Source organism: Ascaphus truei, chromosome 7 (genome assembly GCF_040206685.1).
Source record: "Ascaphus truei isolate aAscTru1 chromosome 7, aAscTru1.hap1, whole genome shotgun sequence".
Taxonomy (NCBI): domain Eukaryota; kingdom Metazoa; phylum Chordata; class Amphibia; order Anura; family Ascaphidae; genus Ascaphus; species Ascaphus truei.
In genome coordinates, this window is record NC_134489.1 from 47763076 (window position 1) to 47776274 (window position 13199).

The window sequence follows — 13199 nt, forward strand, 5'->3', positions numbered from 1 at the left end:
CTCTGGTTTGAGTAATCTCCGCCCTCATGCAAACAGTGGAGGTGACAAAATCCTTTGAACCATACTTAAGTCCTAGACATTGGGTCACCTTTCTGGCCATATGCTACCCTGGTATGCAAAGGAATTTCCTCTGGGTTTTACCCATACCTTGGAACACAGTATGAAAGATAAAATATGAACATATTAAAATATCCGGTTCCGTTGGGTCCAGCGGGTCCAAACTTCCCAGTTCTCAATGCCGGAACTGGGACACCCTATGGTCCAATTTGCGACTTGCTACGACCTTCGGAACCGGAGATACACAAATACACTTAAAACCGTTTCACATTTTAATACAAAAATCTCCGCTGTAAATTAAATCACGGTTTTTCACTAAATCCCCATTGAAAACAACGGGCTTCGCCGCCATAGACTTTCAATGGCAAACCGCCACCGTTGGAGGCTATGGGAATCCCCACCATAGACTTTCAACGGGGCAACGCCGCCGTTGAAGTCAATGGGGGTTTTCCGCCGTAGCCGGTCAATGGAGATTGGCCGCCATTGGAGTCTATGGGAAAAGTCCCGAACTTTCAAGGGGGTCCATACTCCGTCGGGTTGGTCCAAGATGGTCAAGGATAGTTCTGCAGCGATGCCGGAGCAGTGACTACAGATACCCCAAACCCTGATCCTCTGGGCCCTCTGGAACCGGAGCTATGGATTACCAAATTTCAGCTTTTGACACTTAGCCGTTTTCCTGAGCCGTTTCTGCCGCCGCCATTGGAACCTATGGCGCGACCCGCTCTTCTCGGTTCGACCTTTATCGGGGGTCCAGGATACGGGGACCCGGTTGTGGTCGAGTGGGGGGAGGTCTAGGAACTAGGGGCAGAAAGAATTTTATTTCTAGGTGCTCTAGAACTGTTTATTCCCACGCCACTTGTCGTTGAACTTGACTTGTTAAGTGATCAAAGCTCTCCTATTGAAAATGTATCCGCTTTGTGGTTAAGCAGTTTGGACGGCAGCCAACTCGTTCCTGGAAAGCTCTTTCGAGGATTCTCCATTGAAGTCAATGGGCCCATTGACTTACAATGGGAAACTGCCGCTCTTCCTCTCGGACGCCATCTGCTGGTCTTCTCAGGAAACAGGACCCAACAGCAAGATTCGCCATTGAAACACATGGAGCCTCAATGGCGGCCTATGGGAGCCTGCAAAATGGTGCCTGAAAAGGCGGGAAAATTACACAAAGGGCTATAATCACCAAACAACTATTAACCCTTGTGCTCCCGGATGGATCCTAGTGTGTGTGTGATGCAGACACTGATTAAACCAGATGTTACAATAAAACGGGAACAGGGGAATGCACATTTACATGTCATAACAAGGGTTAAATCACAGTTCTGGACCTCAGCCCAGTTAACCCCTTGTCTCCCTGGTGAGATCAGGGGATGGCCAAATGGGGTGTAACCCCTTTAATCCCGGGCCACCTCCTTTCTCCCTCTGCAGGAAGTGCAGCTGAACTTTGTGCTTTCGAACATGCCGCATTAAATCCATGTAAGTGGGAGGTACTTTTGTGGCCGAAGCAGCCTGCATCACAAGGGCTATTGGGTGGGAAAGCAGTGATCCTTTCAGCAGTTGCTTGAAACGGTACTGGTCCACTTCTGCAGCTGAAACAATATTCTTAGAGAGAAGAGTCCACAGGGATAGTTGGAGCCTGTGGATGAAGGCGGACAATTCCTCTTCCTCCCTCTGGCGGAGAGCGTTGAACTGAGCCATAAGCTTTTCTTCATCTTCTTCGCTTGTGTCGGACTGGGTTAGCATTTCCACTAACTCGTGAGCAGTAACTTCTCCCTCTGTGTCTCGATGCACGTGTACCAGTTGCGTGGCCGGTGGTCAGAGACACTCAACCAACCTTTGTCACTTGACAGCTTCCGAGCACGACCACTCATCTAGCACATGGAGAGCGTGTTCCCACCAAGCCTCAAACCCTTCTTCTCCTAAGGGTGTGGGCACTATCCCAGAGAAGGCCTTGAGCTTCCTGTAATTTTGGGACTGAGAAGACATAGTGATTGCCTCCACTAGCTGCAGTAGAGTCACACCCAGTACTGTGCCGCCACATGCTAAGCGACTGTCGGTTACTGGCCCAGGGATAGGGACCGGTGAAAAACTTCTCACCTGAGAGCTAGGGGGAGGTGACTGTAGTGGGCTCCCGTCCCAGCTGGTAGCTCCCTGTCGGGTATTGTAAGTGAACGTTACTCAGGATAGGGATACTATTGGCCCGTATTACTATTTTCACTGTCACATGAGTATGATGTGGGTCTAGTGACGTCAGACGGGCGACCGCGTGTGATTCTAGCCAGGACTTTCTTTTCCGTTAAACGAGCGGTGTTGTGCAGGGCTTGCTCCTCCATCCGTCTCTGAACGAGTGTGGATTCCCACTAGTGAGGAACGGGACATCGTGACACCCTGATAGCAGAATTTAGCTATATACTTACCATGTGGATTTGTCTCCGTCGGATTCTATCGGTGACCGGCTGGTGTTAGATGTCCATCGGATGAGGGGCTCTGTTGAGAGCTGAATGCTGTTGGTAACATGTGCCGAAATTCATGTATTGCCTGATTATATCAGTTTGATGTACGTGCAATATTTTTCCTTCACTCTACTTCAATATAATTGAATATACTAAACCATGAGTTGTGCCCTGTTTGTCTCTTTTTTTCTTGATTAGCTACTAACAAGTGGAAGTGGAAGCACGGCAGTGTATAAGAAGGTTTGGAAAGGCAGGGTTATACAAGTTATCTGCCATATATAATACATATGTATAAATGTATTGTGTGTATGTGTGCTGCCACTGCCTTTATCCTCTATAAAGGTGTGTGTGTTTGCCCTACCTTCTAAAACCTTGTCTTCCACTTCCTGCCACTCTTCCCTAGCCAGGAGTCTTTTTGTTTTTCGCTGTCTGCAGCTTTCTATGCCTGCCTGAAGTGGATTTACCGGTTTGTAGAAATGTTTTGCTCAGACAGGTTGAAGCTGCCCCACCTCTGAGGGGAAGGCACCAGTCATCCTGCAGGCAGCCTTTGTATGCACTCACTATTCCTGAGACAGAACCAGGCACAGACATGGCTTTCCTACCTGCTCCTGGCTACCAGCCGGCCTACAATCCCGTGAGTAGCAGCTGCCTGTGTGTTTGTATATGTCTGGCAGTAGTGCAGATGTAGTAAGTCTTACTGTCCCCAGCAACACGGACGAACAAGCAAATGTTTGCGGTGCTGGGGACAGTGTCTGTTGCGATTTGGGGGGGAGGGAGTCATGCTTCTGAATGGCACCTCCTGCAGCATTAATTCGAGCAGCTGCGGCACTGAAAATGTTAAGTCTTGCTACATCTGTAATACTGTGCTTCATAGCAGGAATGCACAATTCTCTTAACCTCAATGCTTGCTGCCATCCCTGGCAGAGAAGAGGTTGATGACCATGGCAAAGCTCCTTAAACTTAAAAAAAAATATATATATATATATCTGTATTGATGCTAACAAAACATATCCTAAAAAGTACATTAAAACATTGCCATCACATTTTCACCTCTGACTGTGTCTGTCTCTCCATTTCTGTGTCTGTATGCTTTCCTTAGATCAATGGCATTGGCTGTCTGCATATACAGTACATGGGTTCAGTGTTTTGCCTCAAATTAAGTTGCTAATGCTTACGTAATGCTGATATCTTTACTGGTAAAGAGAGATTGATAGCTAATACCCATTGTTTCTTTTAGACACAAGGCATATTTGGGGCTTTGGATCTTCCGGCATTTGTATGCGTGGATCCTTCGGGCCATGATAACTTTTACTAGATGAAAATACAAGTTATTCCTTGATACAGTTGTGCATAAATATCTGGATGTCTCCCTTGGATAGGATTATATAAGAGAAGGAGGCCTCTAAAAACTCAAATCTGCTATTCCATGCATAGTAAGACACTCTTTGTGTAATTTTAATATAAATATATTTTTGCCTTTGCAAACACAGGGATACTATTTGTACACTAAAGTTTAAGGCCACAAAAGTCTCCTCTTGAGATATATGCCAGTAAATTTTCTTGTCATTGCGTCTGTGAAAGACCCTCATAACAATACCCTTTTGTATGTATGCACAGTATGTACGTATGTATGTCTGTATTTATATAGCACCATTAATGTACATAGCGCTTCACAGCAGTAATACATGTGACAATCATATAAATAACAAATAACAGATCATGGGAATAATGTGCTTCAGACTTAATAATGAACATTTTGAAGAGGAGTCCTTGCTCTGAAAAGCTTACAATCTAATTGGTAGGTAGGAAGAAGGTACAGAGACAGTAGGGGGGGCATTCTGGTAAGTGCGTCTGCAAGGGGCTAAGCTTTATGTATCATGTGTATAGTATTAGCCACTGAGCTACTCATATGCTTCGTTAAGCTGGTGTGTTTTAAGGTTTTAAAGGGGGATAGAGAGGGTGCTAGTCGGGTGTTGAGGGGATGGGCATTGCAGAGGTGTGAGGCAGTCAGTGAGAAAGGTTTATGGTGGGAGAGGGCTTTAGATACAAAGGGGGTAGAGAGAAGACCTCCTTAAGCGGAACGCAAGAGTTGGGATGGTGCAAAGCGAGAAATTATCTTACTTTATGCTCTGGGAGAGAGGAGCAAAGGAAGCGTCAGGAAAATGTTACAGCAGAGTGGGAAAGGGGGATTAACAGGGTGTGACTGCCATAAAATTGAGCCTCAGGTGTAATGCAGGGCAGTGCTCATTTGGGACAAAGTTACCTTTTGTTATAGTGAGTAGGTGACTAGTTCTGCCTTGTCCTCTATCAGCAAACTGATTTATATCAAAATGATAAAAATCACCAGACCAGAATTTACAAACTTCTGTGCAAAGACATACACATCTTGTTTATACATGCACACACAAAAAGAGTGACAAATAAAAATACCACTTGTGCGCACATTCACATCTCAGACAGGTCTACAACCCTGCCTTTCACCATTAACTCTTGACAGGGGTGCGCAAACTTTTTAGTCTGTGCCCCCCTGTCTGCTCTATCCCCCTGCTCGCAGCACCCCCCTCCTCCCCTCCCCACCGTACCTTGTCACTGGCGTTTCTGACGACGTCTTGTGATGTGCTTATATGTTTACCTTTGCAAACACTACATACTATACATAAACTTTCTAATGTATGCTTTCAGGGTATATCGTGAATCCACATAAACACCATACATATCATTTTATACACATTAACTGCACATGTTTGCAAGCTCTGGATATATGTGTGTGTGTATGTGTATGTATATATATATACACACACATACACACACACACACACACGCACGGTGTATTTATGCTCAGGAAATACTTGAAAAGGAAGGGTGATTCAATATAACAGTCCTACCATATATAATACACACACAGTCACACACTCTTGTACTGTATATGCATTGCTTCATTTACACTTAATCAAGCCACTAGTTTCAGTCACTTGTTCACATAATTATGTGTGTCAGCGTCTATATATGTGCAGCGAAGAAGAAGAAAGACATCATCCACAGGTAATCTTAAAGTGCAAAATATATTATTTTATTTGTTCCTTGAACTCCATATGAATAAATCTTACTGCCTACTTATCAAACTATTGTTTACAAAACAGTTTGACCAATCCCAGGCTGTATAGTGTCCGGCTCTCGGGTGGGGGGGAGGAAACACCTGCTTAAAAGAACCCCAAACTGCACATCAGTGTCTGAGCGTGTGCAGACAGCATGGTTTGTATAGTTGTCAATCACTGTGGGAGCTTCCAAAGTCACACCCCACTGTGATGCTGCTGTATGTGCAAAGTATTGTGGTCACTTACACAAAGGTGCAGTTTGGGGTCTTACTAAGTGCACACGTGCTCATTAAACCACGTTGCTGCATGGGATCTGCCATTACATATTTTTTGTTGGCGACCCCTTGGAGACATCTCATGCACCCCTAAGTGTTCCCAAACCCCCTGTTGGGAATCACTGCTTTACAGGAATCCATACTGCACCTACAAACATTCAGTGATACACTGAATTATTAATTAAACGGTAATAGTGGCAATCGGGGCACCATCGCATGGAAACTTCAATTGAAGGCACTATTGCAGTTTAATGATCAACTCACAGAAGTCTCTCTGTCTCTAGGGATCGGTCATTAAGTCACATTCCTCTCCCACTGATGTGCCTGCAAGAGGCTCTCTTCAGCACTGCCTGAACCTGCCCACATGACACACCCTGATCCTGTGGCTGGAAGCAAATCTTCCCCAGATGAGTCACCTGCTGTGTATTTAGTGACAAGGGAGGAGAGAGAACATCTGTGTATACTCTGTTAGCCCTTTATATATGTGGGGTTGTGCAAAGTATATATTAGATGTATTTATGTATATATATACGTTGTGCGTTTTAATAATAATAATTTGTTCTTCTATAGCGCTGCTAGTTTTATGTAGCGCTTTACAAATACATTTTGCAGACACAATCGCTGCCCCGTAGAGCTTAAAATCTATGTTTTTGGTGCCTGAGGCACAGGGAGATAAAGTGATTTGCCCAAGGTCACAAGGAGCCGACACCGAGAATTGAACCAAGTTCCCCAGCTTCAAACTCAGTGCCAGTCAGTGCCAGTTGTCTTTACTCGCTGAGCGGCTCCTTCATGAGCTGCTGTGTTTCATTGTTAAAAGCAATTCGCTTTATTTCCTTGATACATCTTGTGCAGTGTTTTTGCTCCAGAATTGCACCCGTTTTTATACCAAAGAAATGTTCATACATGACCTCCAAAATTTGTATGCAGATGTACATCTGAGGAGGAGACTTGTGAGGTCTGGAAAGTGTGTACACAAATGACATCTATAGAAAAATCTCATGTTGGTTCATTTAAAAGTACAATACTGTACTCACATCATAATGTAGTTATTCTCAATAATATATATCTATGGTGCCCCGATTGCCACTAATAGGGACTTACAATTGCCTATGGCATCTATATCTATATCTATATATATATATATATATATATATATATATATATATATATATATATATATATATATATATATATATAGGGAGGATTGGGCCAAAATGTGGAACTCTGGGCCTTATTAAGTGTATGTGTATATATAGATATGTGTACATTATACAAACAATGTAGAGAATCTACTTGACTCTTGCTCAACCAGACTTTATTGAAGTGAACGATGTTTCGGTCCCTGTACCTTTATCAAGATAACAAAGAAAGTAATGTACGTATGTATATATATATCTCAGTAACCTCCTCTCTCTCCACGTCAGCCTATCCCTTACACCACGGCGATCGCTGGGGGTTTACGCGTGGGAATGGCTGTGTTTATTCAGGCTTTGGTGCCCAGTCCCCATAATAGGTGAGATCTGGCTCTGTGTACAAAGAAACTTTCTTATATTGTCATTATACATTCACTCCCATGCCCTCTCCAATCCATGACTCTCTACAAGTCTCTTTCTCTCTTTTACCATCTTTCTCCTTCCCATCTCTCCTTAACATTGATTTAACTACGTTTCCTCCTATTTTGTCTCTTTCTTAACCCCAATTTCTCTACCTCTCTCCATCTCTTTCACTCTCCTGTTGCCATCCTCCACTCTCTTTAGGCTGAGTCCCCGCTGGCGCTGAGCGCGCTCATGCTTAGAGCATGAGCGCCGGGTGTCCTGCAACTTGTGCACGTGGGGGGAGGCGGGGGGCGCAATTGCGGGCTATCTGAGCAAGCGGGAACGTTAAAAAAAAGTATTTACAAAAGCGCCGAGCGTGTGTGCCCGTGCATGCATGTGCGCGCATCGCGTGAGCCAGAACTTGCATATATATATGCAAGTAACCGCGCCAAGCGCCGCCTGCTCAGCAAGCTCAGCGCCAGCGGGGACTCAGCCTAAGGCCTTGGACATGGTACAGCAGGCCGTGCTGAGCCGTGCTGAGCCGTACTCAGCCCCGCTGAGCAGATGCACTTACCCCCTGCATCTGTAAATTTCGGCGCTGAGGGGAGTGGAGGAGCGGTCACGTGACCGAAAACAGCCAATGGGATTGAGGGACTAGCCCCGCCTCCCGCCACGCCTCCGCTCCGCCCCCAAAGCGCGCTCACTACCAGGACGCAAAAAAGCTCCTGCTTGAGCAGGAGCGCAGATCAGCGCGGCCCGAGGCACCATGCCCGAGGCTTAAGTCTCACATACCGGTCTCTAGATCTCCTCCTCCTCTGTTATCTATACATTTTCACTTTCCTCTATCCATTCCCTTCACTCATCTGTCTCTCTCCTCTTGCCTTTTCCCTCTTCCCATCCCTCTCTCACCCTCCCTGCATGCCCCTCTCCTCTATCTTCTTGCCCCCTCCCCAAGTCTCTCTACATCCCTTTCTTCTCTCCTCAGGTTCGAGATAAATTTTTCCACGGGTCAGTACGACGGCTCGGATATCGCCTTCCACCTGAACGCTCGTTATGACGGTCGGGACCGTGTCGCGTTTAACTCATACCAGGGAGGAAGTTGGATGGAAGAGGAATTGAAGAAGGATATGCCCTTCAAACCCGGGAAGGTCTTCCAGCTCGTCTTTGAAATTACTAAGGGCAACTTCCAGGTGTGAAGGGTTTACACTTGGACTTAGAGATTTACTCACTGCCGCATAGACAAACTCACACAAAACACACAATGACTCACAGATGAACTTCAACTCTGACACGCTAATTGATTCCCACACCAACTCATACCAGCATACACCAACACACACTCATACTCACTTACTAACTCACACCAGCTCATAACCCAACTCACATTGTGTCACACTGAGTGTTTATCGAATTGTCAAACTGTGTTTCAGGTGACAGTGAACGCGTCTCCATTCCATGAATTTGCTCACCGGATCCCTCTGGAGCGGGTTCAGTGGCTACAGGTGAAGGGAGACATCACAATACAGGCTCTCTGCGTCATTGCGAGCGGCCCAGGAACTGGTGGACCTAAAGGCGGGGTGAGTGACTTGTTGCACAGGGAGGATTCTGCTAATTTAGGCAGGGCCAAAAAGCACTCACCTGCACCATAACCTCCTAATTAGGCACTGGAAGGAATACAAAGAAACACCAGATACACAAGTGAAAGAGATTGTTTTGAGTTCTGGAGTAAATAAGAGCCTTTTCATGGACAAATTCTGACTTTAAAGAGGGGCAATCTACTTAAACAAGTGCTGATAGAAATTGAGACTGTTCTACAGTAATCAAGACGTCCTGCTAATAAGTGACACTCATTGCTAAGTGACACTGCCATCTTAATGAGTGAACCCCGCTGCTAATGATTGGGACAGGCTTTTAATCAGTACGCTTACCACCTAAGTAGTGAGACTGCCTTCCAGTGTGTGAGGCTAAAAATGAGTCAGACTGGATCCTAATGATAAAGTGGTTGGCTGACATTTGTGCAATTGATGTGTGTTTAGTTTTTTACAGTGTACTTATTTTTTTCAGAGTCTCCTCATGTCAGCCCCACAAGGTGATCTCCTGGTGAGTATTTATGTGGTGGGGGTATTATTAGACAGAAGGTCAGGGGGAGATTGATACTAAGTGAGAAGAGAGTATTATATACCTCTGATTACAATGTACTGTATCTGAACCTCCTTATTTCTCCCATACAGCCAATGCTGGGTCCCCCCATTATTAACCCGGTAAGGACACCTTTATATCACCCTACTACCATCTCTCTCTTTCCTCCATATTACCCTGATCATATTAACCACGTGCTCTCTCCCTCACAGATCCTCCCATTCGTAGCAAATATTCGCGGGGGGATGATCCCGAAACGCACTGTTGTTGTGAAGGGCCTTGTCTCGTCCAGTGCCAAAAGGTGATGGTGGTTAAGGGAGAGATGTTCTTAAACTCTGTGAGGGAACGAGGTGATGATAATCGGGGGTCTGGGGAGGGATGCTATTTAGGTCTCTGTGAGGGAAAGGAGCAATACTCTGCAGAATTATGGGGAGGAGTAATAATATTAAAGCATTGCCGCATTTTCTGTTCTTGCAGCTTCATTATAAACTTTAAGGTTGGATTCAGCAATGACATCGCTCTGCACATAAACGTTCGTATGAACAAGTCCCTGGTGATCAGGAATAGCTTTTTGAACGGAGCCTGGGGGGAAGAGGAGAAAGACCTACCGAAAAGCCCCTTTAAGCAGGGGGACTTCTTTGATGTGCGTACCCCAGTCTTATGGTATTGGGTGGGAGAGGTGGTCATGGGCCATACTGCAATAATGACTGTGTACATCTGTGTATTTCTGTGTATGTGTGTCTGTAAGTGCATCAATCTGTGTAAATAGATAACATGCAGGGGCATGCAAGACAGGCAGTAATAGTAACACATCTGCCATTATTTGGAATTCGGAATTTACTTTTCCCCTTATGAGACATCATTGGATGATGTTTCACTGGGGTTTTTGTTTGCCTTCCTCTGGATAAAAATACTGTAAATACAAATATAGGATACGTATCTGTCGTCTAAATTTAACATAGGTTGTACTTGATAGATATATGTCTTTTGTGACGTATGTAACATGCAGCTGTAAACATCGGTTAGGTGTAGCGACATGTAGCATTGAGTATTACCCTGCAGTAACATGTCCTCCTTCCCTTCTTCTCCCCCCCTCCACCCCAGCTCTCTGTCCGCAGTGGGGAGCAGAACTTTAAGGTCTATGTGAATGGCCAGCACTGCTTCAACTTCAAGCATCGTCTTCAGAATCTGCAGCAGATTGACACACTGGATGTGACTGGGGATCTAAAGCTCTGTTTCGTTCACTTCTAAAACCTCTACGAGAAGACCTGCCCAGCAATGCCTTCAACCAATAGCAGAGGCCAGCTCTGAGACCTGCCCCTTTTCATATACTAACCCAGACCTGACTCCTCCTCTAATTAACTGGGGATCAGAACTTCTTATGTGAAGGAATATTAAAATTGAATCAGATGTATTCTCCCCCCTCCTCTCTGTCCCAGTTGGCAGCAAATGGGTTAATTCACATCTAAACCTCCTTCCTTATAACGTAACTCGAATCTGAGCCTACGTTACTGATGCTTTAATATAGCTCTGAGCCCAATTTCTCTCGAAATTAACCAATATCTTCTGAAAAAAATTAAATCCCCCGCTCCTGATTTTCCCCATCACCTCCACCAATAACACATTTCAGACCCTCTTCCCTTCCTTATCCCTGTAGGCAAATTGTAATAATTTACATTTAATAAAGGTTTTCATAGAAAATGCAACGCCTCTTGAGAAGTCTGAGAACCTCTTGTGCAGAAATTAGTAGAGTGTGTGTGTGTGTGTGTGTGTGTGTGTATGGTGTGTGTGTGTGTGTGTGTGTGTGTGTGTGTGTGTGTGTGTGTGTGTGTGTGTGTGTGTGTGTGTGTGTGTGTGTGTGTGTGTGTGTGTGTGTGTGTGTGTTAAAGCAGGCAAGCAAAGTTCCCGACCCCACCTGCTTAGTTACAATGTACAGTATCAAGCTTCAGTACTGGGCATGAAACTGACAAAAAGCTGGTCTCTGGGGACGTGTCAATATAACTGGGTATAATGAGAAGAGGGCATTGGTAACATGAAGCTATACAGTAGGTGAGTTTAAAGCTGCAGTTCAGTCAATATCCTGCATGTGTGTTTTTTTTTAATAAATCAGTTCTGTAGTAAGAAAAAATACTTTTAGCATTTTCTGTTTTTAAAAAAACAACTTTGAAAGACCAATTTTCTTGTATTCTATTTTAACAGCCATTTGCTAAGGCACTGCCCCTTCATGTCCTGTCACAAGCCCTGGCACACCCCTCTGTCAGCACTGCCCTCCCTCTAACACATGTCAGTGCAGGAATGCTCATGAATATTCATGAGCTTCCACTGCCAGTCAAGCAGATTATAAACAAATCTCAGCTTTTAATATGTCACCAAATTTCGACCTATCAATACATGGAAAACGAATTGACCTGCAGCTATACAGTTCTTTAGCTAATTAGAGATTGCACACATAAAACTATTGAAGTAAAAAAATAAATGTAAAAAAAAAAAAAAAAAAAGACTGAACTGCAGCTTTAAGTAAGTGACTCATCCCCTCCTCATTATTAGATGAATCCTTATTGTTTGTCCCAGTTTGCTATGGTTCTGTAGTGCCAAATAGAAAATGGTGATTTTCAGATCATAGACGACTATGATATTACTAAATGGAGTTCGCTATGCTGAGTTACCTGAACATACCTTCGCTCACAGTTTGTAACATGTTATATGTTCTGCTTTTATGTGCATCACAAAAACTCCCAGTTTGAGCTGTCCAATCGAATTCAGTCAGATGTACAAGTTCTGGTAAAAACTATATTCACACAAACGCTAACGAGTGGAACACTAAACCAATCATGGTTCATGAACATAGATACATAGGGAATGTACATCAGTGTTTCCAAGGTGCAAACATAGAGCAAACAAACTGCACCAGATTTATAAATAGGAAAAAAAATCACATTGCCTTTTATGGGATTCCTTTACTTCAGTAAATCTGCTGCACTTTCCCCCTTCATTTATACCATAGTTTTGTTCCACAAGCACCTCTAAAGGATTAATAACTTTGTCATATTCTGTAGTGCTTTTCTCCCAATGGGACTCAAAGCACTTCATAATTACAGTACAGTGCACAGTATGCAGCACACTGGAATCTTTACAGACAGTATGCAGCACACTGGAATCTTTACAGACACAGTCCCTGTCCAGGTGAGTTTACAATCTATGATTTTGGTAGCACATGGACATAAAGTGACTTACCCAAAATCACAAGGAGCTGAATCTGGGAATTGAGCCAGGCTCCCCTGATACAAACTGAAATTGTTAATACTATATAGAAGACCTTGCTCTAAACCCCTAGTGGAGTATGCGTGCTGCCCGGGAGGGTAATGTATGAAAATGGAGAGATATATCCACAGACGGATATAGAAGATCCCTAATTATGGCGCACTGCAGACCTTAATATTATTTTATTATGCAGTCAGAGGTAATGAAACAGATAGCATAAATAAAATCAATTTTATTAACATAATTGGTGTAGTTTAAAAATAGACATATAGCCCAAAGGGGGGATATGTCTATACATATATATGGTTTTGAAGTTTATCAATTATCTGCATCCCATTTTGATGTCTACGTTGATTGTGGAAATGCAAGTTAATAGATAGAGTGTTGGTC

General features: G+C 44.1%; 1 protein-coding gene across 1 annotated transcript; it reads left to right on the forward strand.

Annotated features, from left to right (window-relative positions):
* Positions 1 to 2980: 2980 nt before the first annotated feature.
* Positions 2981 to 11249, forward strand: LOC142499224 (galectin-4-like). The gene is made up of 9 exons (XM_075608280.1): positions 2981 to 3138; positions 7299 to 7387; positions 8395 to 8599; positions 8840 to 8986; positions 9474 to 9509; positions 9641 to 9670; positions 9761 to 9849; positions 10026 to 10191; positions 10653 to 11249. Exons 1-9 carry the CDS (start codon positions 3094 to 3096, stop codon positions 10797 to 10799), a joined length of 954 nt encoding a protein of 317 aa, XP_075464395.1. The 5' UTR covers positions 2981 to 3093; the 3' UTR covers positions 10800 to 11249.
* Positions 11250 to 13199: the final 1950 nt, after the last annotated feature.